The 27,890-nt window shown below is 39.1% G+C and overlaps 1 protein-coding gene across 1 annotated transcript in view; it reads left to right on the forward strand.

Annotated features, from left to right (window-relative positions):
- Positions 1-27,890, forward strand: part of LOC149312942 (FRAS1-related extracellular matrix protein 2-like) — a 96,537-nt gene that overhangs the window by 17,978 nt on the left and 50,669 nt on the right. The window contains exons 3-5 of the mRNA XM_089527238.1: positions 20,778-20,924; positions 24,650-24,880; positions 25,119-25,244. Of these exons, the coding sequence (XP_089383364.1) occupies positions 20,778-20,924; positions 24,650-24,880; positions 25,119-25,244 (504 nt within the window). The remainder of the gene's footprint in view (positions 1-20,777; positions 20,925-24,649; positions 24,881-25,118; positions 25,245-27,890) is intronic.

Below are 27,890 nucleotides of genomic sequence, written 5' to 3' on the forward strand. Positions count from 1 at the left end.
TTGCATACTTTATAAAGCTGAAGTTACATGTATACATACTTGGTTTTATATTAACTTCAACTTTATGAACTCATTAGGTCCCAAAACCTTTTTTTAAAAGTCGCGTTTTAACCTGGTGTTGAAATGAGACCAACATTGGTGCCAGTTAAGGAGTCACAGCTGGGGTGCCCAGATTTGAAGGCCCTCTCCCATATCTTTGTGCAGAGTACTGATCCCACTGGTACACACAGGATGGCCTCTCCAGCAGATCTCAACTCTTGGACAAGGATATCTGAGTAGAAATGCTTTTTCAAACACCGAGGTCTTGAATCATTCAGGGCTTTACATGTCATTATCATCATATTGAATTCTGTCCACAAACATACTAGTAGCCAGTGACATTTGTCTAGAAGCAGCATTGTATGATTTGTACAAGCTGTTTCTGTCAACAATCTGTTAGCTACATTTTGCAGTAATTGCAACTTCCAAATCATCTCCAAGGGCAGCCCCATGTAGAGTGCATTGCAGTAGTCTAACTGGAAGGTGACCAGTACATGAACCACTATGGCCAAGTTATTTGTCAACTTCATAAAACTCATTTTTGTGTTCTCTTTAATAAATTCCATCCTTCTAGCATGTGGCCTTCCCTTCTGCATCCTTCTACCTTTCCTAACATTATTGTTTTTTCCAATGATTCATGCCTTCTCATGATGTGTCCAGTCTAGGTTTTGTCATCTTGACTTCTAGGGGTATTTCTGGCTTCTGCTCTAGGACCCATTTGTTTGTCTTTTTGGTGGTCCATTGAATCTTCAGCATTCTCCAGCACTACATCGCAAATGAATTGATTTTCCTCGGCGGGATACATACCGCCATATAGTACGTATTGTATACGTACTAGGGTTAGGAAGGGGCGGTGCTTCCGCACCCCCCTAACCCTAGTACGTATACAATACGTACAAGATGGCGGCGCCCCTTCCACATGGGCGCCGCCATCTTTACGTACTGGACGCATAGCGTCCAGACGTGTCGCGGCGCCTATGACGTCGCGAGTCCGCGCCAGGCGCCTCGCGACGTCATAGAGGCGCCGCAAGAAGAAGCTCCGAAATGGAGCTTCCTTTTTGCTCCGCGCGGTTTGACTGCTGCAGCTCCCGCGCGGAGCAAACGGCGGCGGCGGGGAAGCGCCGCAAAGCGGCGGTTTGTATCCCGCCCTCCTATCTTCTTTCTTAACTGTCCAGCTCTCACATCCGTATATGGTAATAGGGAATACAATGGCTTGTATGATTCTAACTTTTGTGCTGAGTTGTATGTCTTTGCATTTTAGGATCTTTTCTAGTTCTTTCATAACTGCACTCCCCATTCTTAATCGTCTTCTGATTTCCTGGCTGCAGCCCCCATTCTGATCAATGTTTGATCCCAGATATGAGAACTCATTTACTATTTCTATTTCTTCATTGTCTAATTCAAACTTGTCTAGGTTCTCTTTGGTCATTATTTTTGTTTTCTTTATGTTGAACAATAGGCCTGCCTTTGCACTTTCTTCCTTGATTTTTCTTAGTAGTTGTTCCAGGTCTGTGAGGTTCTCTGCTAGTATTGTGGTGCTGTCAGAATACCTCAGATTGTTGAGATTTCTTCCTCCTATTTTCACTCCTCACTTTTCTGCATCCAAGCCTGCTTTCCTTGCAATATGTTCTGCATATAAGTTAAATAGGATAGGATGCAGTCTTGTGTGACCGCTTTGCCAATTGGAAACCATTCTGTTTTTCCATGTTCTGACAGTAGCATCTTGTCCAGAGTACAGATTCCTCATCAGGACTATCAAATATGTTGTAACTCCCAAGTCCTGAAAGGCATTTACTAGCCTTTCATGGTCTATGCAGTCAAAGGCTTTGCTATAATCTATAAAGCACATGCTGATTTTCTTTTGGAACTCCCTGCTGTGCTCCATTAGCATCTTATGTTTGCAATGTGGTTCCTAGTGCCTCTTCCTTTCCTGACCCCTGCTTGGACCTTTTGGATTTCTCTCTCCCTGTATGGTTGGAATCTATGGCCTGTTACAGACTGCCAAAATAAAGCTGCTTCGGGTCTCTTTGGAGGTATGCTATTTAAATGATGCATGCATCCCAAGAATCCGGAAGCTGCACCAAAAGCTGCACTCCAGTGCTTAGGAATGGAGTGTGGCTTTGGTGCGACCCCCGGACTCTTTGGACCCATGCATCATTTAAATAGCATACCTCCAAAAAGACCCGAAGCAGCTTTATTTTGGCAGTCTGTAACAGGCCTATGTTGCAGTATTGTGAGCATAATTTTCCTTGCAAGGGAGATTAGTACTATGGTTCTATAGTTTCTACAGTCTCTTGTGTCTCCTTTTTGTGGATGGGGATGTATACTGATCTTTTCCAATCTGTTGGAAATCATTTTGTTTTTCATATCTGTTGACATATGTTGGTTAGCACAACAGTTAACTCTGTCAGTGTGGATTGCAACAGTTCTATTGGAATATCAGCTGTTCCTAGAGACTTGATTTTTTGCCATTTCTTTTATCGCAGCTTTCACCTCAGTTTTTATAATTTGAGGTTCATCTTCATATGGCTCTTCATTCCATGTGTCCTTCATGTTGTCATCTCTTTTATATAACTCTTCTGTGTATTGCATCTAAAGTCTTTTTATTCCTTCCTGGTCTTGAATTATATTATTTTTATTGTCATAGAGCATCCTGGTCCTTGGTTTGAACTTTCTTTTGATTTCTCAAATGTTGTGGAATAGGTCTCTTGTTCTTCCCCTTTTGTTTGTTGTCTTCTGTTTCTCTGCATTGGTCATTGTAATTTTCCTTCTCTTTGCACACCAGCTGCTATACTGTTGCACTCATGGTTCTTAGTTTATTCTTATCTACTTTTTGTTTTGTTTCTCTTCTTTTCTTTATTGCTTGTAGTGTTTTATCTGTCATCCATGGCTTCTTCACTTTCCTTTTGTTTGTTGGAAATGTCTTTGTGTATTCCTCTTTTATTAGGTCGCAGGCTTCAGACCAAAGCTCTTCTGGTTCACAATATATTATACTTAGGGGCTGTGCAGACCACCCCTAATCACTGGCCTGTAGCCACCTTCAGCTGTGCCAGATCAGAGCCATGGCAACCACACGCTGTGGCCCTGATCTGGCATTTCAGGGCACAAAAAGGAGCCACAAAAAGCAGCTCCCTTTTGCACCCTGGAAATGGCATGATAGCCATGGCGCCATGGCTTTAAGACACTGCTTTGGTGCTGCGTATTGTGGGTGCAGCACCAGAGGAGTGCTGTGATGCCATGCACTATGTGGAGCGGTGTGCAGCATCACGGCGCCCTGGGGGAACAGTCAGGGCATGTGGCATGTTGATGCCGTGCCCCGACTCTGCCCCCAGGTTGGCCTTAATGGGCCTCAGTACTGAAAATGTGTCTCTTATATTGTCAGTGAATTCTGTGGAAATAAGCCAAAATTCCAAAGAATTCTAGCTTATCATTCTTGAGCAAGTGTATGCCTCCCCCTTCAGCAGTAACAACTGCAGCAGTAACAACTCCAGTAACAAGGAACTCATTTTGAGGGCAAGAAGTAACAATATAAGCCAGGATTCCTGGTTTGTTGTTCTATTGGCAAGCTAAAGTGTGAAGGTCAGCATTTGAAGCTGTTTTTTTTTTTTTGCTTTTTCCTCGCTTACGATTCCTTGCTTTTTTTCAAGTGCAAATATAATGCTCATGGGTTTTGTTTTTACTGGTGAGAGAGCCAGTGTGGTGTATTGGTTTGTGTATTGGACTGTGACTCTGGAGACCGGGGTTCAAATCCTCACTTAGCCAAGAAACCCATTGAGATGGCCTTGGGCAAGTCACACTCTTTCTGCTTCAGAGGATGGAAATGGCAAACCCCCCTGAAGAAATTTGCCAAGAAAACCCCATGATAGTGGGTTTAGGCCTTAGGGTTGGCGTATGTCAGAAATGACTTCAAGGCACATAACAACAATAATAATTCTGATTACTTAGCTACATCCTGTGATTAGAGAAAACAAGCAGAAAGTGATTTGACAGTGTGCTCCAGCTTGTTCTTCAGTGAAAAATGAAGAGCTTCTTAGAATTTTGTATGAATGCACTTGTGTAACATACTTTGAAAGTACTGCTGAACATTTGCCAATACCTAATAGTTATCTGAAACACAATTCTTGCTCTGGCTTTATAGAAACATTTATTTACTAATTTTACAGTAGTAGCTGGAACTGCTGGTGGGTAAGCAACTGAAGTTTGTGATTCAGCGTCCTCTAATGGAAATCAATGAGCCTGATTTTTGGGACAGTATACAAGTGGCTGAAATGTTAGCTTCATAGTTTAGCAAAGGGTCCATTGATGTAATTGAGTCAATGATCCTTTACTGAATGAGAGACTGTCAAGAATTCGTTCTTATAGAAGATGTTGGGAGGCTGGATTTTACACTAAGCCAACAATAAAGATTTGTTGTACTTCAGGATGTTGTTTCCGTAGCAGCTGAGTTAAAAAGTAATGCATTATGTATTAGCTAATCAGTTAGAGAAATCGTTCTGCCCACCCATACAATTTCCACTGTATATTCAAGATCCGGGAGGAAGGAAACATTAGCTTACTTAATACGTTTGCAGGTAAGGGGTGGGGGGAAGACAAATGCCTAGTTCTCATGGATGTTTGCCATTCCAATTAATCCCTATTAGCTTTTCTATGAATGTCCATCTGTTTCAGCTTGACTTCTTTTTCAGTTCTGTTACTTACATTTCTTGGTGCTTTTAAACATGCATGACTTTAAAAGCCCCAACTTTTTGTACCTTGTTTCCCTTAATTTTAACTGAACAGTAGTGTTGAGTAGGAAGAGGGAAAATGTTTGAATAGGGCAAAATGCAAATTATGGTGTGTTTGTCCAGTGGCCAAAGGGGGAGGTGTCAGCCTGCAGATAAGTCTCCCTACCATCTGAACTAAGACCAGATACAGAAAATGCAGGCCTATGGCTAACATCTTCAATTGATTTTCCTGATGAAGAAGCCAATGTGACTTCAAAAGCTTGCAACATGTAATTGTGCATTTTGGCTGGCCCAATAAAGGTATCATTATTTGGATGGTTTTGGATTTGCTATATGGCCAACATGGCTACCCATAGATATATGTCCAGTAGTCATCCAAGACTCTTTATGTGGTTGCTGAGTCCAATTGGACCCTCTTCATGCCACTAGCAAAAAAAAAGTATTTTTTTTTTTTTTTGCAATACCAGCACCTCTTGCCTGGCATGGGTTAATGATTTTTCTCTTGGGGATGAAGACAGAGAACCATGACAGAGCTTGGATATAGTTTGTTAATACTTTATTTGTTTCCTCCAATTTCTTCATTTTGTAGAAATGTTTTTAGAAGTGTTGTTTAAATCATTAAATAGCAATGGTGTTAAAAGGCTGAGTAGCAATTGTACTTTCACATTATTTTGTTACATTGGAAGCATTTGGGGGGGTGCAGTTTTTCTAATTTTTAGTCATATTACGCATAGTTAACTGAGCCCTGTGGCACAGTGGTTAAATACTGGTAATGCAGCCACAACATTGTAAATTCAGTCCAGCATCCACTCAGCTTTCCATCCTTTTGTAGGTCCCCACCTTGTTGGGGGCAACAGGCTTACAGATTGTAAACTGTTTAGGGAGTGCTAATCCACCGATAAGCAATATAGAAATGTACTTGTTATTGCTATTAACTTTTAACATAACCAACTGTTTTATAATTTTCATGAAAATGATTCATTTTTGAATGAATATTGACAGTAGTGAATGGGATTAACACTTACATTTCTGCGCTCTGCGGTAGAAGACACCCAACGGATTCCATCTGTTGTAGTTTTACTCAGATGGGAAGGACACATTATGGCCATCTGTTGGGGATGATTTGATTGTGATTTCCTGCATGGCAGGGGGTTGGACTTGATGGCCCTTATGGTCTCTATGGCCCAACTCTATGATTCTATAATTCTAGTTCTGACATAATACTTAATAATACTTTTCTAAAAATTTTAGAATATAAAGCTAAGAGTTGTTCCCTTCTGTGCAGGGCTTGGTGCAATTACAAGTGAAGGAGTAATAAAACTAATTTACCTTGCAAAGTTGTAACCATTAGTAAGATACTGTATATACCAACTATAAGTCGACCTCATGCATAGGTCGAGGGCAGGTTTTGGGGCCAAAATTATGCATTTTGATATGACCCATGGATAAGTTGGGGGTAAAACGTAGGGGCATGTAACAAAGGATGTAAAGGATGGTACAAAGGAAAATGATGCCAAAGAACTTAGAAAATTCTTCCAGGCATAACTGTTTGTGCTCATCCCAAAGGCTGGATGGATGAGAGAGTAGAGGGAATCCATGCTTCTTTTTGGTGCTCCCAGGATGGACTAAGCTTTCGCCTTTTACCACTCTATTTAGAGAAAGGGGATGGCTCCTTTTATATATATATATAAGAGTTAAAGTACAGTAATTACATTGACTCATGGATAAGTTGACCCAGGTTTTTGGGGCCAATTTTTTGACTATAATTTCTAGACTTATACATGAGTATATACAGTAATAGCTCAGTACAGCATGAGTTTCTCAGGTGAAACTCTATTATGTCCCATTTCTCACCAGCTACAGCACTCATAGTTTTCCTGAAATAGCCCCCTTGAAAGACCATTCCATAGCTGCTGGAGAGAGGGATGGGATTGGAAAAGCATCTGGCTATGCTCCAGGGCCAGATGCAGACCAATGACATCTTCAGTTGACATCTGGAGTCTTGGTTGATGTTGTAATTGGTCTGCATGTAGCTATCACCCAATCCAGTGCACCATCAACAATGGAATGGTCCTTCACCAGATCTGTTACACAAAATCATAGGTCCAAGGGGAGCTTTGATCATTAGAAGGTGGAAGAGAACATCAACTTCTGAAACAACCAGAAAGGACATACAGGTGTAAGGTGAGTGTACGCTGGTGTATGTCATGAGTATGATGTTGTCCAATGTGTGTTAAGCAAGCTTCAGGTTGTACTATCCTGTGCTAGCCTGACTTGTGTAGTTGTTAGTTGCTAATTTATATATATTTTTTTCTATTTTAGGATTTAATTTTATTGATTTAATGTTTATGCCTCCTGGTTATATCAGCATTTGGGGGGGAACCATTTTTATTAGAACTCCTGTATAAATACACTGATCAGCAGTGCTGTATACTTTAGAAATTTAATTTTTGTTGATTGCACAAGAATGGAAAAATGATGAACTAAGTAATTAACAAAATGGCATGTTGTGTTTCGCAAAGCAGTCCATGTGCAAACGAGACCCAGATAATTTGTTGGAGTATTGAAAGGAAATGGAGACTAGGACTTTTGTTACTCTGCCAGTAACTTTTGCCAGAATAACAATTAGTGTTGGACTTTGTGGCAGCATCACCAGCAGATGCCAATTAGGCTATAAGAGTCAAAGGGAAACGCAGAAAAAACTGTCTTTCCTTGTCTGTTCTTTCACTGTCTCTCATTGAATGGAATACTATCTAGCAAATGATTCTCTGGCATGTGAAGGAACTTATATTTCTGTCACAGCTTTTGGAACTATTCCAGGATGCTGGCAGGATCCTTAGAGTTTTATGAATAGCTATCTATTCTTATAACAGGTTTATTTTTACATCCTGTATTCATTTCACTAGAATACAGTGTGCTGGCATCCACAAAGGGCATTTATCATATTTTTTTTTCCCAAGGTTTAAAACATGCTGATCAGTGCACTATGTGTGCACTCATTAAGAGGATCGGTTTTATTTGTGTGCTAATAGGATAAGTGTTCTTTTTTTCCACATCCTACATTAGCAGGTCTGTGATTTCTTTGATTTGTAGGCAGATAGTCAGGCAGATATGTTGGGAGCATAGTGACAAGTGTTTGGAAGTTCTCATATAGGAAATTATCAAATTTAAACTAAAATTAAAGCTAGAGTATAGTGTATTTGGCCATACTTATCAAATCTAGGAGAAACAGGGGGGAGAAAGAAATAAAACCCTGCTGCAAAATAAAAGAAAAGATATGAGTGATAAAGGAAGGCTTTGCCTTAAAACATTGGTAGAGCATCCCTTTTCATTGATAGGAAAACCCATCAGCTCCCCAATACTGCCGCTTTCTTATTAGCCCTCAGGTGTGATCTGTCCCTTTTGCTGCTGTTCTGATATTAACATGGTGGTTAATTGGCATGGTTTTTCTACCTTCTCCCTCTCTCCACTCCTTATTATTCACAACAATCTGATTTCCTTTACCCCCTATTTATTAGCGTTTTCTTTTAATTAAAATGCATTACTATAACTCCGCAAGTGTGCTAAAGATAAAAATGGGCACGAAAGACACACTGGATGAGGCACAGGGCAGAAAGGTGGATGTGTGGAAGGGATACTGTGGGACCACAACAACAGCACCTTCATGCCATTCCTGAGAAGTGCATTAATAAATGCTCCCAAACCAGTATGTTTCAGTTTCCTTAAATAACACAACTATAGCAAGATGTTTGTGTGATAATGGCACGTTACAGACCGCCTGAAAGCCGTGGTCTGCCGGCACTGCCGGTTGCCGCATCTGGGAACTGCAGCAGCCAAACTGCATGGTTCCTGGACATGGCAAAAAGAAGCCCGAAAATGGCGCTTCTTTTTGTGCCATGGAAGTGGTGCCGCAAGGCGCTAGTCGCACACTCGCGGTGTCACTTCCGGGAGTGCGACATGCGGACGCTATGTGTCCGCTACGTCAAGATGGCGGCGCCCATGTGGAAGGGCGCCGCCATTTTGTATGCGCTCTGCGTGTACTAGGGTTAAGGGCATCAGGAAATGATGCCCCTTCCTAACCCTAGTACACGCAGAGCGCGTACTTTATGCCCGTCCGGAATGGGCCAATGTCCCTAATCTTAGACCTATGGGTACTTAAAGTTAAATCTGAAATATATGATCGCTAATACTATTAATTAAATCTTTATTTAGGGGTGATTTGTATCTGTTGGGAAGAAACTGAAGTTGTTGATATCTACATTATTGAATCATCAGTGCAACATAATTCTCTCAAGAAAAGACTAGATCCCCCAGTTTAGTCTTAAGAGGATGTATCTAGCTGTTATGCTGCGTTAAAGATTTTACATCAATGGTATTACAGTATGAGCCATTGAGAGAAAGCCAAGCAAGACCTTCCTGTTAGGATGCCTGTTAGATGCTAGTTACTGACATAAGAGTTGGCTCTTAGAGAGTGCTTAGTGTTCTTGCCAGATCAGAGTACATGTAGCTGAGGATCATCTATTAAAAATGCATTATTCCTCATCTCTCTAACAATATGGAAAAAGCCCACCTTGATACCTTGATAACAGCAAAATGACCTATCTTGTCTAGCCTCCAATTTTAAAAGGTTTGCATTATAACCATTAGTATTAATATTAATATTAATGAAAAATATTAGCTAAAAGAATTTGAGGAGCTAAGGAAGAGCACTTACATTCTTGTGTTAATAGTATTTAGAAGTTGGAGATTGTGTCCAATGGTTCTTGCATTTTGGACTAGTGAAAGGTGTGATTCCAAAATAAGTTGTTTAAAAATAAAACACATAATACAAATCAATGTAACTATTGGGTTGAATATACAAGTGTTGTCAGAATCAAGAATCTATGAATTACTCTGGAAACAGAATAAGAACAGTTGAAGTTAGATTAACTATACTGTACAGAGCAAGGTATCAGAAACCAAAATGACCTTCTTGACAAAAGCTGTTTAATAGTTTAATTTATTAGTTGGGTTTATGGCCTGTTTTTCTCTTTTAAAAAATCTAAGAAGCAAATAATTTGTTGGTGGGCATAACTGTGTCTTGTACATTCTTTTATCAGCCCTGAATCTCCTACCATTTTTGAGTGACATTATACACTTTCTCCACAGCTTGTGACTCCCTCCTCCCAGCCCCAGTTGACATTTTTTGTAAGCTAAAAAGACCCAAACATTGCAGCTGCTGTTCATACTTCAGTCCCTTGGTAATAAGTTACTTCAGCCCTCTGATAATTTTGGTTGCCCTTCTTTTCACCTTCTCCAACTCTACCATTTCCTTTTTGGGATGTAGTGACTGTACACAATATTCCAACTTTGGTCACATGTGAAACATTCCAACTTTGGTTACAATGTTCTTTATTTTCATTTCCAAAGAAGCAGCTTACAGATGGCTATGTGTTCCTGTAAATGGGACCTCATTTGCTTTTACTGTTTTTTGATCGCCGGACTCTTGAATCACTCAACTCACTCTTGCCACAGTTATTGGTAGAGAGCACTTTGTCATTGATTGTTTTTCCTTGTCTCATTGAAAGTTCAGTTTCTCTGCTTATGCAAGAAATATCCGATGAGATTGTTTCATTTCACCTGTGCATATTGCTAGTTTTCATTAAAAAGTTAGCTGGAACAAGTTGACCTGCTCTTCCTTTCTGAGATATAGGGATCTATCTTTACTCTTTCCATGTTGTTTCTTCCCCTGGTACCAGATGTTCTGTTAAAGAAGTATTGTCCAGGAATATACAGAGAGACAGTGAAGCACAGTGTTCAAACCTGTTCCAGGCTGTTCACTTTTGTTGTTGTCTGTCTTCAAGTCATTTCTGACTTATGGCAACCCTAAGGTGAACAAACCATGGGGTTTTCTTGGCAAGATTTGTTCACAGGGAGGTTGCCTTTGCTTTCCTCAGGCTGAAAGAGTGCCTGACTGTTGACAACAGAAGCATGCCTCTTTTTCTGAAATATTTTGTTTTAAATATGTGAGATTTATCTTTCATATCACATGCTTTCTGTTTTTCTTCTGCTCGAAATTATGTTCCCCACACTCTAAAGGCCAGAAAGATAAATAGATAAGGGGAACGTGAAAACTGACATATCATCAGTTTTTTGTGCGGTTTTTGGGCTATGTGGCCGTGTTCTGGAAAAGGAATAAACTCTTTCAGAACACAGCCACAGCCAAAAACCCCACAAAAAACTATGGATTCTGGCTGTTAAAGCCTTCGACTTCACATATCATCATTATTAGGAGTTTAAGATATGTGGATATTTTGGAGTAGCAGGGATAAATTTTGTTCCCCCAGTTGTTGGATTACAATACCCAGTAGCCTTAGGCAGTATGGCCAGTATTGAAGGAATGTGGGAGTTGTACTTCAGCAATATATTGCCCACCAAATATGTACATTTTTTCCCTTTTCATTCTTGCACATGAGAATGGAAATTCTGAAAACTCTTTTCCCTGTTTAGTGAGAATACAAGAGTCTTTATATATTTTTAAATCTTTTTATTTTTGTTTGTGCAAAAAAAATATTTTGTGCAAAATACAGTTGTGCACAATTTTATGTAAATTGCAAGGTTTTGCACAAAATTGCACCATTGTTTGGAGTGTGCAGTTCATAGTGGTTGGTAATTTTTTCAGTGGAGTCTTTCTTGTCAAGAATGGGAAAATATGATTATTATTCATATCTCTATTGCTTCAACCTGCTTTACAGTATTCTTCTGGTGAATGGGAAGGGTAGTCTATATCTTATAAAGCAGGAATGGGCAAACCTCAGGCTTGTAAGATCGCCTCATTTTTCACTGGAACCCTGAGATCCATCAACTGGAACCTGGTGCAGAAAAGACATGAAGAATTTTGATCCCAGGAATGTGTTGTGAGTACCAGGGCTGAATAGAGTTCAAAGGCATTCTGCTTAAAATTCCAGTGTTGGTTTACACTTCCCAACTTTCTTGATTTAAGTGGCATAATTTGGGTGGGTGAGTAATTATTTTTCTAGTTGATTTTGTTAAACAGCTGAGGGCCAGAATTCTTAACCTATGTATGGCATATCATTGAGATAATTTTGTCAGTAGATTCAGATTTACCTTCTGCCCACTCCAGTGGTAGAGAACGAAGATAAATACAATCCAGTTGATAGTAGGGTCAAGCACTTGATTGTGAACCGTGAGGCTGCCTAGAAAACTACTGCCAGTTTGTGTAGGCAATACTGAGCTCAAGAAACCAATGGTGTTACTTGATATATCTCAGATTCCTACACCATATATCAGACCCAACTGTTACATAGAGCTAGATTACAATTCTCATAACCCACCCAGTATGGCCATTGATCATACTGACCTGAGGAGTATGTGATTTTAGTCTAAAATTTGACTTTTCTAAGATCTGACCATTTCATATAGCTACTACATTGGCAGTGTCAACCACTGTAATTCCATCTAAACAGGATCTGAAAAGAACATCAGGGCAAATTAAGTTATTGATATACCGATAGGAATTAGAAATACATAAATAGAAATAATATAATTGTTTCAAAGCTCTTGTTAAGTATCTTGATATTTTGTTTAGTTATTTAAATCATTCATTTTTTCATTTTTCAGTCTGCCAAGGCTGACTGATGAACATTTGATTATAAATGTTGACAGATGAATGTTGATTATAAATAATTATAAACTTACATTTGTTGTTGCTCTTGTTGCGTGTCTTCAAGTCGTTTCCAACTTATGATGACCCTTAGGCAAACCTGTCATGGGTTTTTCTAGGCAAGATTTGTTCAGAAGAGGTTGCCATTGCCTTCCCCTCAAGCTGATAGAGTGTGACTTGCCTAAGGTTACCCAGTGGGTTTCATTTCCCAGCTGGGAATTGAACTCTGGTCTTTAGAGTCATGTCCAGCACTCATACCGCTACAGCACACTTACACTAAGGAATATAAATAAATATAGAAAATGGGAAATCATTAAAGCTTTTGGGCTAGATATTAGAAGCCTAGAATGATAATAGATTGAGGAAATAGATATATAAAATCTTATGTGTACTAGAGATAAAAAAAATAATAACTAGCATTGGAAAAAGAGGGATAATTGTTATCAATGGGTTGAAACATGAAGGGATTCTGCTGTAGAATGCAATGGGGCAATCCTATCTCCTCTTTCTCACCCATGAACTTGGGCATAATTGTAAAACCAGACAGTGGCATTAACTTTAATGGTCAGTGGAACCAGGTTGCTTTCACTGGTCATATAAAGCCAAGTTCTCAGCCAGTTGTGCAAGTGTCACTGGTGGGATACAGAAGTAGTCAATAAGGGACACAGATGGTATAGGCATTGCAGTAAAAATTACTTCCAGTTTTACTACAATATTTTTATTTCTATTTGTGTTCTGTCGTTAATTTATGTTCCCCAGTATTAATGCAATTTTCTACAACAGCGGAGTACTGTACTGTAATTTTTTTGAGGTTTATTCTTAACAATGTTACTGCTTGTTTGTATCTCTAAGATTTATCATAAAATATTAATCCAACAGCAGAATCCCTGTAAACATATAAAAATCTTTCTTATTTTAAAAAAACTGTTGTTTTTTTATTCTGTTATAGATTCAGATTTTTTACAGATTGGTGGGTGGGAACTTTAGAGAAGGTTGAGAAGCACTGGTCTAAAGGATATTAAAGAGGAGTAAAGTCTAACCTTTCTGGGAATTATATACAGTTTGGATGCTGCTACACTAAAGGCCTTGTCCTGAATACCCACCATACTCACCATACTTTGGGAGCTGGCAGGGCTTCTGAGGATTCCTGTCAGTTTTGGGCAGGTTTATACAGGACAAGACATTCTTTCAGATACCTGGCTCTGAGGCCTTTCAGGCATATATTGACAAGAACAAAGACCCTGAATTGGGCTCACAAACAAACTGTAAACCAGTGCAGCTGTTTTAAGACTGGTATTATATTGCTTGTAAATCACACATGAGACTAACAAGCTGACTGCTGTGTTTTGCTTTAGCTGAAGTTTCTAGGCACCCCAATGTAGAGTGCATTATAATAACATTACAGTACAACGTTTCACATATGAAAATTGAAACACATGTGTCTAAGCAACATCCGAGTGTGTCTAAGGGCCAAAACACATTACAGTAATAATCCAGTTTGAAACTGGCCAGGCTCAGTGCTGGAGAACCCTGGGAATTGTAGTTTGTTGTAGCACCAAAGCACTCTGATAGAGAAGGCTAAATGTCTCACGAAACTACAGTTCCCAGAATTCCCTAGAATTGAACCAGGGCAGTTAAAGTGGTTTCAAACTGGATAATTTTTGCAGTGTGTTTTGGCTCTCAGATGGCAGAAGTTATTAATGAGGAAGAACACACAAGCTGGGAGGTGCTGCAGCAGTTTGCTTTTGCCTGAGCCTACTGGGAATGATCAGGTGCTGCCCGTTCTCTCCCTTTGCTGAGTTAATTTGAGTGTGAACAACTTTTGAACTCTGTACAAATGGCCTGAACACATGAGTAGGATATGGCAATCCCAGCATATCCCACCCACGGATCTGGCCCATTCCAACCCCTGGTACTTACCTGGTTCGATGTGGCAACAGAGGTGTGTTCAGACACCTGCCCACCACCATACCATGGAGCCACCACCACCTTACCCATTGCCACTGTCGCCATTCTAATTACAGGCTTCTGCTGTGGCTCAAAAGGGCAGAAACAGGCAGCCTAGTTTCACCCCTATAGCCAAGGGCACCCTTCTGGTATCAGAGGTTGTGACAAAAACCTGCAAGTAGAATGCAGGTTTTTGGTAGCAATAGGTAAGCAAGTATGCAGCTGTCTGGTCTACCGACTGTTGTAGCGGAATTTCTGCACACCGGGAGTCTTTTTAGACTGAGTTAAAGGCCCATCAGAGAGCCATTGTGGAGTGGTGGTTTGATTGTTGGGCTACAACTCTGGAGACCAGGGTTCGATTCCCAGCTTGGCATGAAGCCCACTGGCAACCTTGGGTAAGTCGCATGTTCTTAGCCTCGGGAAGGCAATGGCAAACCACCTCTGAACAAATCTTGTCAAGAAAACCCCATGATAGCTTCGGCTTAGGGTCACCATAAGTCAGAAATGACTTGAAGGCTCAACAACAAAGGGCCCACCAGGCCAAGGTCAGTCTGGATCTGCCCAGAATAGTATCCAGTCTCCCTGTCCTCGTCCTGGAGCTATTGGCCTTCATCTAAACTGGATGATGACAGGCTGGGGGCAAATGCTGGCCTTTGGGCTCATGTGTAGAGCCCCTCATTTGCAACAATTGAAGTCAACTGAGGACAAAAGGGGAAAGTGAAAGGAGGAAAAAGAAACTAGGGCATTTTAAAAGCACCTGAAAATGTGAGGTCACAGAGGATTAATGAAGGATGCCCCTGCCAAACAGGGACAGTTGGAGCATCAAAAGTGAAGTGATAATGATACGGCATATAAAGGACTGGGTTAACGGAGAAAGCGTGTAGGACCTGAAATAATGGATTAAAATACAAGAAAGGAGATTCAAATGAAATATTAGGAAGATGTTTCTGATGGGAATTGCTGTTGGACGGTGGAAGGTGGTAACCTCTCTTTTACTAGAAATTTCTGAACAGAGGTTAGATGTGAAGTCAAAGGCTTTCATGGCCAGCATCCATAGTTTTTTGTGGGTTTTTCAGGCTGTGTGGCCATGTTCTAAAAGAGTTTCTTCCTGACGTTTCGCCAGCATCTGCCAGCCACAGATGCTGGCGAAACATCAGGAAGAAACTCTTCTAGAACATGGCCACATAGCCCAAAAACCCGACCAAAAAACTAGAGGTTAGATGGCTAGTTATCAAGGATGCTTTACCTCTGGATTTTTGCAATGGTAGGGATTAGACTGAACAGCCCTTAAGGTCCTTTCCAGCTTCACAATTCCATGTTTATATTAGTCTATGAAAAGTGAGGAGATTAAGGTATCTGTTACTGTGGGAAGATTATATAACAAGTTGGATACTGTGTGATCTAGGAGTATGAACAGTTTGGTTAGTGAGATTATTTCTTCTTACTGTTTTCGTGACTTCTCTACTGTGTGTGTCATTTATATGAATAACAATAATTAAAAGGTGGGGAGGAAGAACACTTGAGACTCAGAAGGAAAACACATTTGGGATAATTATTGAAATGAAGTTTGTAGAGGGAAAAACAAAGCAAACTGAAATGGAACAGCTAATTATGGAGTTAGAAAATACTATTTCCTACATATCCTTGATCAGGGGGAAAATTCCTATATTTTTCATCACAGACCTATTTATAATAAACTCCTTGTAACTTCCGTTGAACATCCCCAAGTGCAGTTTTAAGATGTTTAAAAAACAGAGTGTGATATTGCATGAGCCCAGAGAATGTGGAATTCAAGACTGGAATATATATATATGTGTATGTGTGTGTGTGTGTGTGTGTGTGTGTGTGTGTGTGTATATATATATATATATATATATATATATATTTAAATGGACTGTAACACCCAGAATCTTCCAGCTGCTATGAGCATTCTAACTGGTGGATTCTGGGAGTCATAGTCTCAAAAGTAACTTTCCCAGGCTCTTGGGGAAAGTGTGCGTTGCAGCTCCTAGTTCTACATACTTATGTATAACTTCATGCAGTAGTTCTCTTCAATCAATTAAATTCTAGTCTTTCGGGGGGGGGGGGGGGGAATTACCTGATGTCATATGTTTGAAATCTTGAGGCATGTTAACATGAACTGTGTTTTTTAATATATATCTATAGTTTATAGTAACTTCACTATTATCAAAATAAACAATAACTCTTCTTTGTGTTTCACAGTACAGCTTGATGTATAAAGGGAATATGTTCTGTCATCAGTTGTAAATGAAATTGTTCAGATATTAACATTTTCCAGTGCCTCTGAACATAAGACAGCTTTAAATAATGTGATGGATTAGGAGGCCGGTCATGTCTGTGCAAAGCTTGTATTGTGTATAGCTATATATAATAGTACATCTGTCTTAATCTTAGTTAAAGTAGGGTATCAGATATCTGAAATAGATATGATTGGGCTTCTCACCAGCTAATTTTGACCAGTTAAAATCCATCACTCTTTTTGAACATTTAAAAATGGCTCCTTTACAGTGCTGTAAAAATAATAATAGCAATATTACTGGGACCTTCAGTATTCCCTCAGCTGTATCATCCATCCTAGATCTTATCAGAGCAATCAATCTGAATAAAACTTTATGACATCCATTTTCTGCTGGTATGTTAAGTGAAGCCACTTTATTTTTAAAAAACTGGGGGCAATAGTAACCTGGAGAGAGCCAAGGTGGTACAGTGGTTTGTGTTTTGGACTACGTAGCTGGAGATTAGGGGTCAGTTCCCCACTCAGCCGTGGAAACCCATGGGATGACCTTGGATGAGTTGCATACTCTCAGTCCCAGAAAATCTTGTCATGTGGCCTTAGGATCTCCATAAGTTGGAAAAAAATTGAAGGCACACCACAACAACTGAATTGGAATTCCTGGTGTAATTGAAATCTATCTATCTATCTATCTATCTATCTATCTACATATATATATTTTTCCAGAGTCTTCCCATGTTAAAAAAAAACAAGCTAACAAACACACACACAAAACAAACTCATGTTAAGAAAAGTCATATCTAGCAGTTGGAGTTTTAAAAGTAAAAGGAGGAATCCTGTTGGGACATTATATAAATGTAAAAATAGTTGTGCTTTTATTTCCAGTTACTCAGAGGTTGTATGCCTTGTGTGTGGTCTAATGCAGCCAATCATTTCAAACCACACACAGTCTTTCCATTTGCTTTTGACCTGTAGGAAAGGAGGTAACCGCGTAAACTCAAGGTTAGAGCTCGCCTTGCATAGTTGGTTGTGCAACTGGGGGAACTGACATAACTATGCAAAGTTATGTTTACATTACAGTATATAACATCATGGCTGTAATCTGCAGAGAACACAACTATTCTGTGATAAATGGGAGCCCCTCTCTGAACCAAAATCTTGTCAAATCTGTTACCCTCATTTTCTTCCATTAGTAACTGTAATAATGGTTATTAGTTGACTGGCTTTGTTAATTTGTTTACTCATAGTTTGCTTTGTTAATTAGTTGCATCATAGACTCATAGAGGTGAAAGAGACCACAAGGGCCACCCAGTCCACCCAGTCCCACCCCCTGCCATACAGGAACACACAATCAAAGCATCCTCTGCTTAAAAACCTTCCAAGAAGAAGACTCCACCACACTCCAAGGGAGCATGTTCTACTGTTGAGCAACTCTTACTGTCAGGAAGTTCTTCCTAATGTAATGAGATGGAATCTCTTTTCCTGTCGTTTGAATCCATTGCTCTGGGTCCTGTTCTCTGGAGCTGCAGCAAACAAACTTGCTCCATCCTCAATATGACACCCATTCAAATCTTTAATTTAATTTAATTCAAATATTGCCTTGTTATTGAAAAGGACTATACTGTATTTTCAAAGTGAATTTTATGGATACAAAATCAGATAAAAATTATTTAACCTTTGACAACTATCTCAAAAACTATCAGTAGGGTCCTTCTTAGAGAGAACCATCTGCTGTTTCAAGGCATCCTCTGTTTGTAAAGGTGTCTAGTTTACCATCTTAAGATGGGAGAAGATGACAGTAAAGATTTATTACTTGCCCATCCAGTGTTAGGGCCAAAACAAATGGCCTTAAAGGGGCGGCTTAACGCCATCCCTTTGATTGCCAGATCAGGACTGCAGCAACCACATGCTGTGACCCGGACCCAGTGTTTTTCCAGCACAAAAGGAAGTGACATTTTACAGCTCCTTTTTGTGCCAGAAAAAAGCTACCCTTTCTGCTGCTGCTGAGGCTTTTTGGCGCTCCTGCCGTGTGTGGCATCTAAATGCCATGCCGTTGGAGTGCCGAAAAGCTGCCAACATGTAAACAGCTGGGTGGCTTCATGGTGGCTTCCTGCTGGTTTAGGGGCATGCATTGTGTGTACACCACACCCCCAAATCACTGGGAAGCCACCTTTTTTGCCAGTCTGTTCCAGCCCTTAGTATGTGGATAGCAGACTAACTAGATACCTGGATCAGCTGAGGCCCATTCACACTACAGAATTATAGTACTATGCTCCATTTTTAACTACTGAGAGACATGCACTTGGGATTCAAAATCAGGCAAGGCAGTATTTTTTTCTACCAGTAAAAAAAAAATTTACTGCCTTACCTTGCTTTTGTGTCCCAAATACCTGATAGCCTAGAAAGGTTGTGGCCTTAACCTGCATGAGACCTCCTTCCACCACCATTTTAAATTCATTTTTAACATTTCAGGAAAATTGCAGCTCTTTGACCCTCCATCATCACATTTATTCCTCCAAAATGATTTAACATCCATGTCTGCTGAAGAAGCTTATTTATGAGTTTCAAAAGCTTGTGTAATGAATTTTGTATCATTTGGTTGCCCTAATAAAGGTGTCACTGCAGTGTGTTTTTTGGGAGTTTGGTAACTCTTAAGACAGCAGTTCTCAACCTGTGGGTCGCAATCCCTTTCACAGGGGTTGCTTAAGACCATCAGAAAACATATTTTTAATTACAGTTATGAAGTAGCAATGAAAGTAATGTTATGGTTGGGGTCACCACAACATGAGGAACTGTATTAAAGGGTCGCTGCATTAGGAAGGTTGAGAAACATGTCTTAAAAGAATAATTTCAAAGGTACTGTGTGGTCTTGAAACCAGTTCTTCAGCGCTGTGGGCCGTTTTGGTGAAATATGGACTGGGAAACATATCACTGTAGCTGAGTTGCAGTGGATGTGGCATGGAAGAATAAGTAAAAATACACATCATACACAGATGTACACTAAATAGTATACATATAAGATCTATCTGATCACAATATATTTTATGCAGAATATATTTATATATCAGATGAGGATTTATTTTTGTCATGATACCTTCAAGACAAAAAAAAAAATCTTTCTTATTATAATTTTTTGACCTTGATCTGAAATTAGACTTTTTGGGGAGGAAAGGGGAAGGGGGAATGTGGAGACTGTGAAATATGAGTGTGCTTCATTTTGCTTTCACCAAGGCTCACTCACAAAAGTTCTCTCTCCCTCTCCCCCTTTTTCTCTTTTTTTGAAAGAAGAGAAAAATGCAGACCACTTGTCATGAGCTTACAACATCTGTCATCTTTAGGAGGCACACGTTAAGCTGACAGAGCCCTTGTGGCTCCACAGTAGAAGAATTACCAGCCTTATTAACCATAATAGCCTAGTAAAAGTGGTATAGATCATTTACTAAGAGGCATACAGCTGCCATCTGCACTATCTGTCTATTTCTGCTGGTAGTTTTCACCAAGATAACAGCACGTAGAAAATGAAGAATCATAGTATGTGCTTACATTTCTCAAAAATACTACCAGGATTATTTTCAAAAGAAAACAAGCATGTGTGTATAGCGGGAATTACATGGCTAATTCTGTTTGATTTGGTCAGTAGACCTTCTACCAGCTTCTCATGCTATACCAAGTTGCCTGCCCAGTTAAATGTCTTCTGTCAGAATGTCTTAGCATTGCAGTCCCACTCCACTTTTTTCCTGGTTTGTTTGGCATATGCTGCTGGAGGAAGTATTTACTCTGAACTTAGCCAGGTTCTCATTGTTTAGATCCATTTCTGATGTGTACCATATTTGAAGTACTCAACTAACATCATCCACATAGCCTGAAAGGTAGCCAGTTCACTCTATATGTTGCTCTTGTTTTTTGTGGCTTTTATGAAACCAACCCCACAGATAGCATTATTGTCGGTTAACTCCTCTCTTGTCACTTTTTCACATTTTCTAATGACAAGATTATTTGGAGGTTCCAAAGTGACAAATATCAAAATAATTGTTATCTATGTATTATGTTTATGAGTTTGTTGACATCACATATGTAAAGAATTCTAGACCTTCTGGATTAGAGTACATATTTTTTATGGTAACTTTAATTTTATTCTGATTAATTTTAGGAGGAAACAAGCTGAAGAGCCAGCCTTTCCGTTTGAACTGGGCATGGATTTCTTTGGAAAAAGAATATTATATTGTAGATGAAGATACCAGGGTTCTGGAGGTAACTCTCAAGCGCAGAGGATTTCTGGGGGAAACATCATTTATTAGTGAGTATAGCTTTAATATATCTGAACATTAGAAGGTAGACAACTTCATTACAAAAACTTTACACCTTGTAGTGCTATATATAAACACCCCAGAAAAATAGTTTATAAGTTCCTGTTGTCAAACCAACTAACATATTTAATAAATATGTTTCTGCAGTAAAACATAGTAGAAATGCAATTAAAGTGGGTTTTACCTTTGTGCTTAAGTAGATTTTTCCAGTTTATTAGAGTATTGTAGTTTTAACATGGCTCAAAAGCTATAAATGCACACATTTTTGAGTGTTCTCAGGACCACAGATTGCAGGTATTCAGCTGTTCCATGACTACTTGGGAAATTACTTATGATTTATTTAGTACTTTCAGTAAATATTATGACATAATTTTCATTTATTATCATGCTTGTTTCTTTCTATCCTAGGAATGCTTTTAGCTAGAAATATGATGAGCTCTGGTGGCGCAGTGGCTAAATGCCTGTACTGCAGCCACTTACTCACAAACCATAAGGTTGCAAGTTCAATACCAGCAAAAGGACTCAAGCTTGACTCAGGCTTGCATCCTTCTGAGGTTGCTAAAATGAGTACCCAGATTGCTGGGGGCAATTAGCTTACAATTTGTAAACTGCTTAGGGAGTGGTTAAGCGCACTGATAAGCGGTATAGAAATATACTTGCTATTACTTGCTAGAAACATCTCAGTATATTAAATTTCTATCTGTTCTACCCAGTTTTGAGTCATGTGATCCCTTTAAAAAGCATTGCAATGAATATTAACCTTCAAAAGTAATAGTAGACAGTGAATGAGATAGTGTGTGTTAGTGACATGTTTTAGCCAGCCCTTTGTTAGTGTTTAACATTTCACAGAATATCAGAAAGTACTTTCAGCTTTAGCAAAATGTCTTGACTGCTTTTGTTTAAGTGTAGCTCAGTGCATTCCTCTGAGAAGCAGAGAAAACAGTTAAAAAATACTGACATTTCTTTATCAGATGCCTTTCACAAGTATTGAGATAAGTGTGAAGTAGAACATTTAAGTATGCAGCTAGATAATGCATGGGGCAAGCAGAGATTTCCAAACACCTTTTTAAGGCTCCATGTGCAGAAATGTGTTCCGTAGATGCAAAATAGTTTATGAATATATGCATTTTTTAAAAAAAAATAGTAGCTCCCTAGATCAATCCCCTTTGGTGTTATACATATAACTCACTTTTGTCATTTATTCACTGGCAGTCAGGAAACAACAATAACAATAAAAAAGACCAGCAAAAATTAGAAAATCAATGGAAAAAACATTTCTTATTATCCAGTGATTTTTCTGACACTTTAGGAAAAGCTAATCACTATACATTTTTGTTTGTTTGTTATATAGTCACCCCTCCTAAATTTTGGATCTGAGATCCACGCTCTTGAATATCTGTGGAGGGGCGACCTTAGCTATTTTCAATGGCCTGCACCCCTGGGTTGTGTGTGTGTGTCCCATTCAAGTCTATGGGGCTTGAATATGCATGAGCCTCCATTTTTTTTTGGGGGGGGGGGTTCTGGAACAGATCCCCTGCAAAAACGGAGGGTCAGCTATACAACTAAAATTCTGCTTTCCATATAATTCATAATTAACATAAAATCACAATAAATCACATAATATTTATATAAATAAATGAATGTCATTCCATGTAGTATTTTTATTATGTTTATCTGGAGTTAGGTTGTGGTTTGAATGGTATACCAGTATTTATATTCCTACTAAGATGCAGAAACATGCTGGGTGAACTTAGACAAGTCACCATCGCTCATCCTCAGAGAAATGTAATGGCAAACCCCTCTGAACAAATATTGCCAAGAAACTCAGGGTAGGTTTAGATTAGGGACTCCATAAATCGGAAATTAACCTGAAGGTATGCAACAGCAACAACAAATCACATTGTGGTTTAAGAATGTGAACAAGGAAATCCTAAGTTCAAATGTGCCTTGCAGGTGGACTTTTGCAAGTTAATGTTCTCCTAGCCTTATCCCAAAAAGCTGCCCTAGATAGCTAGGAGACTTTCAGATCCAGTTTTAGGGCAGCCTGTGGGGTGGCAGGTGGCTGGAAGGGGAAAGGAAATCCCAATGTCATGCTGGATTTAGACCCTTTTCTTTAACAGAAAAATATTGGAGGCAAGTTGGACACCATTTGCACACTGGGCCAGGTTTGCTGTTAGTCCTGTACAGAGCAGATCCATTGATATGCATGGGATTTCTTGGTCACAACTAACTTAATTTCTACTGATTTCAATGAGCCTACTTTAAAGCCTACTTTATATAGGACTAGTGTTGAGTTTTCTCCATTTAATATATAAACAGATAATGGCATAAACCAGGGGCACCCTCTTTAGCCCCCAAATTCTGTTGGGCTGAATCCTAGCAGCTCTAGCTGATGTAGCCTATTGTGAGAAATGCTGGGGGTTACAGTCCAACAAGATATGGAGAGCTTCATAATTTCCACCATTGGCTTAAATCCAGTTGTTAGTCCCAACTAAAGTAGCCCAGTTGAATCAATAGGAACTTGGTTATGTAAGTTCCATTGGTTCAACAAGTCCCCTCTTGTTAGAACTAACTGTTGAATTTTGGCCAAGGAATTAAGAACACTTCATCTACATAGGAATTGCTCTTAATTTAGCAGTGTATCTCCCAATAATCTACAACCTTGTGAACAATGGCTGCAGCTGAACTGCAGGATTAATGCAGTTTGAGACTGCTTTAACTGGAGTGATCCAGGAGTGATCATATCTCACCAATATTAAAATCACTCCACTAGCTGCCACTTAGTTTCCATGCAAGGTACATAGTGTTGGTTTTTAATTTTAAAGCCCTAAAAGGTTTGGGTCCAGGTTACCTACGGTCACATGAGAACCAAAGTGGCTTACAGTATACGTTAAATACAGCTAAAACAGTCTGAAATACAAAAATTGAAAAAGTATTATACATAATCCATGTAAAAACATTAATTTATAACAGTTAAAAGCACATTAAAGACTACCTGTTGTACTACCTCACCCAGTTAAAAGCTTGTTTAAATAAAAAGGTCTTTTCTTGTTGATGAAAAGAAGAACAGGGAGGGGGCCAGGCAAATTTCGCTTTGCAGAAAGTCTATAACCTGGGGAAAGCCTCCAAAAAGGCTCTATGTTGACAGTGGGACCAAGAAAAAGCCTTACCCCAAAGATCTTAAGGGAGCTGTGGTCTTTGAAATAGTCTGGAGATATGCTGTATAGGGCTTTAGAGATCATAAAAGGCACTTTGGCCTGTTACAGACAGCCAAAATAAAGCTGCTTCGAGTCACAGTGGAGGTATGGTGTTTCAATGATGCATGCGTCCTAAGAGTCCAGAAGTCGCACCAAAGCCATGCTCCAGACTGAAGCGTGGCTTTGGTGCGGCTTCTGGACTCTTAGGATGCATGCATCATTGAAACACCATACCTCCACTGTGACTCGAAGCAGCTTTATTTTGGCTGTCTGTAACAGGCCTTTGAATTCTGTCCAGAAATGGACTGGTAGCCAGTGAGGCTGTTTCAGAGAGAGATCTATATTTTCCATATAATGTGTATGCATGTGATTTTTCCCTAATATTTAAAATATTGCCTCTCTCTCTCTCTCTCTTTTGTTGTTGTTGTTGTTGTTGTTGTTGAAACAGTTTTCTTTGGGGGAAGATAACCAATCATTTCTAATTTCCTCACTGTTGTTTCTTGTAAATATTATTTTAGGCATTGGGACGAAAGATGGCACAGCAGAAAAGGATAAAGATTTCAAAGGGAAAGCTCAGAAACAGGTTCAGTTCAACCCAGGACAAACCACGGCAACCTGGCGAGTAAGGATAATCGTAGATAATGAATATGAGGAGTCAGAGGTTTTCCAGATTATTCTATCAGAACCTGTTATGGCTGCCCTGGAATTTCCAGATAGGGCAACAGTGGAAATTGTGGATCCGGGTGATGGTAGGTGGTATCCTCCTCCTCCTCCTCCTCCTTCTCCTCCTCCTCTCTTCCTTCTCCCCCTCTCTCTCTCTTCACATACGCACAAACTTTATTCTTTTTTTCAGATGGTAGAATCCTCCTAAACTTGTTCCCAAATGAGCGAGCTCCATATGAAAATGTAAATAGTAGTGTCAGAAACTTGTATTTTTTGTACTATTTAATGTTTACTTATAAAAAATATCCTTGCACTCTTTTCCAGAATCTACTGTGTATATTCCTGGGTCAGAGTACAGAATAGAAGAAGATGTTGGTGAGCTGCTAATACCTGTCAGACGACTGGGAGATGTTAGCCATGAGCTAATGGTCATATGTTCCACACATCAAGGTAGGGTGTTCTTTACCACCCTGTGCCTGCTGTCAGCTGTGGCGAGATATTTGCAGTCAAGAAGGAACTTGCACTGACTAGAGGAGTTTGCTTTTTGTAGAGTACATTCATAGAAGAGTCATATGTGTAGATCATTATATGGTTAAAAATGCAAAATTGATTTATTGGCCAGACAAATTAGCTCTGAAATCTTAGGTTGTTTATATTTACTAAGTTAGGCTCCACATATGATTTGATAGCATTTAATGAATAATAAGAAAATAGTATATAAAAAACAAGGTGATTCATATGCCAACCACAAGGCAAATGCATTTGATTTCAGATTTGTTTTAAATTTTAAAATTAACATTCTTATGTGGGTATATTTCCCTGAGAAATATGTGCATATTTTTCTAAAACAGTAGTGGTTGGCATGTTTTCTTAAGACTACATTTGGTGAAATTTATTTCTGAATAAATGCAATCAAACAGGGATATCATGTAGTAGTAAAGTGATTTACAGCATACAGTGATGATTTAAGAGTTAATTGTCAAATACTAAGTGCCAATGATGAGAAATGTATGCCAACATTTATTTGCTAGTGTAATTCATAACCCATTCCCTCCCCACCGCCCTTGTTCAACTAATTCATACATTAGTGGAAGTGTTAGTCGAGAACCTATACCAGGTATTTTTTAATAATAATAATAATAATAATAATAATAATAATAATTGTTTCCTTATTAGGAAGGACTCTGCATGTAGCACATGTTGAAAGATTTATGCTCTTATGGGATAGACAGCTAGTCAAGTTGTGTTTGTGAAGCATGACAGCTGTTGGTCAGTCTCAGATGTTAAGTATGTCAGCACAGCTGTGGGATGTAACAGGAAGATGAAAGTATTTAAAAAACAGGTTCATAGTGCCTTTTTGCAGAGATTCGATTGCTTTGGCTTTACAGACTTTTATGCTGAGGATTGCTCGGTGCCCTTTCAGAGATGGAGATAGTGGCATAAGGTTGTTGATTGCTTTCTGGTCTTGTAAGTTGCAACCTTACACACATTTACCTAGGAGTAAAACTCACAGAACTCAGTAAGACTTACATCTGAAAAGGCATGTATAAGAATACACCAGCAACTTCATATTTGTCTTTGACATGGAAAGCACAGTTGACATTGCATAACTCTGAGTATGTTGGATGAAAGAGTTTCTCAAGGCTGTGTATGGCGCGCCCGCATATGGTGCGGGCGCACTGTATTCAGAGAAGGTTTGCCATTGCTTCCTAGGCTGAGAGAGTGTGATTTGCCTGAGGGAGGGATGTAGTTCTTGGTTAATTTTCTTTTCAAAGGAGCAATGAGTATAATTAAAGCAGTTTTTTCTGTTGCTAGGCCAAGGCTACCCATTGTGTTTCCATGGCTGTATAGTGACTGAACAATTGAAAAATCCTACTCCAACAATCAGTCTACATCACATGCAGTATATATAAGTCAATACAGGTAGTTTAAGAGTGACTTTTACCATCGTTCCAGCTCAAGACTGGGAACCATAAAAAAGAAACTGATGATTTTGAGTCTTCTTTTTTTAAGTGTTAAGCAGTGCAATATATTTACTTAGATGTAGAACATAGGAAATTCTGCAGCAATCCTAAGTAAGGTCAGACATATTGACTAAGCAGTAAGTAGAACTTAGAAACATTACAGTTTTGGACTGTGTCTCCCAGAATCCCCAATCAGGCTTGTCCTCTGAGACTTATGCTGTTTTTTTAAGTGCAACATTTCCAACTTCTGGCAGTAAGTCCTATTTTCTTCCAAGTAGATAGACTTTTTAATATACTGTTGGTATCTTTGGTTTATAGCCACTTTAATCTAAATTTTGTTTTAATTAAAAAATAAAACCCACTGCTTCAAATAAATTCCTTTCTTTGCACGTTTCCCCTTTTAGAGATAACAGTTCTTCTTTACATTCCTGACATTACTTGTCCAACCTTTTTATGCTCCCTAAATACAAGATGAAACTTTCACCTCTACATCATATTTTGGAATTGGGTGTTTGACAAGGGGATTTTTAAAAGTGTGTTTTTCAACAAACTTTATGGGGAGTTCTTTTTTTAAAAGATAAGGACTAATGGCTAGATAAAGATTTGCTTGTGGCTAGGCTCTGTCATGGGGAGCCAACTGAAGCAAAAGAGGGGGAAAAAAGAACAAATATAACATCTTCAGTTGTAGCTCAGAGCAAAACAAAAGATTTATTCTTTATTATACCATAAAATTGTATTATACCTGTGATAAAGCAGGTGGTGGCTTGAATTTTTACAGTTTCCTACACTGTCAATATAAGAAGCCTTTGATTTGAATCCAGAGATACATGTAACACAATGGCACTTTAATTTCCTTTTGTACCAAACAGCTCTCTTGGCATCCCATTGGAAACGACTTCCAAAATTTGAGACAACATAGATTTCCAAACACTATAGACATGTGCTATTTTTTTAAAAAAGAAAAGAACATTTTCTAGCATGCAGAGAGAGAGAGAAAGGGAGGGAGGGAGAACACTGTATTTCATTAATCAGGCTTTGATCCTATTGAAATTAGTGGGTCTTAAGTCAGAATGAATCATGACTAATTTTGTTTGGATCAAACTATTCTATCTGTCTGTCTTCTGTCCCTCTT

Source organism: Sceloporus occidentalis, unplaced genomic scaffold (assembly GCF_023333645.1).
Source record: "Sceloporus occidentalis isolate IW3139 unplaced genomic scaffold, rSceOcc1.0.p SCAF_5, whole genome shotgun sequence".
Lineage (NCBI taxonomy): Eukaryota > Metazoa > Chordata > Lepidosauria > Squamata > Phrynosomatidae > Sceloporus > Sceloporus occidentalis.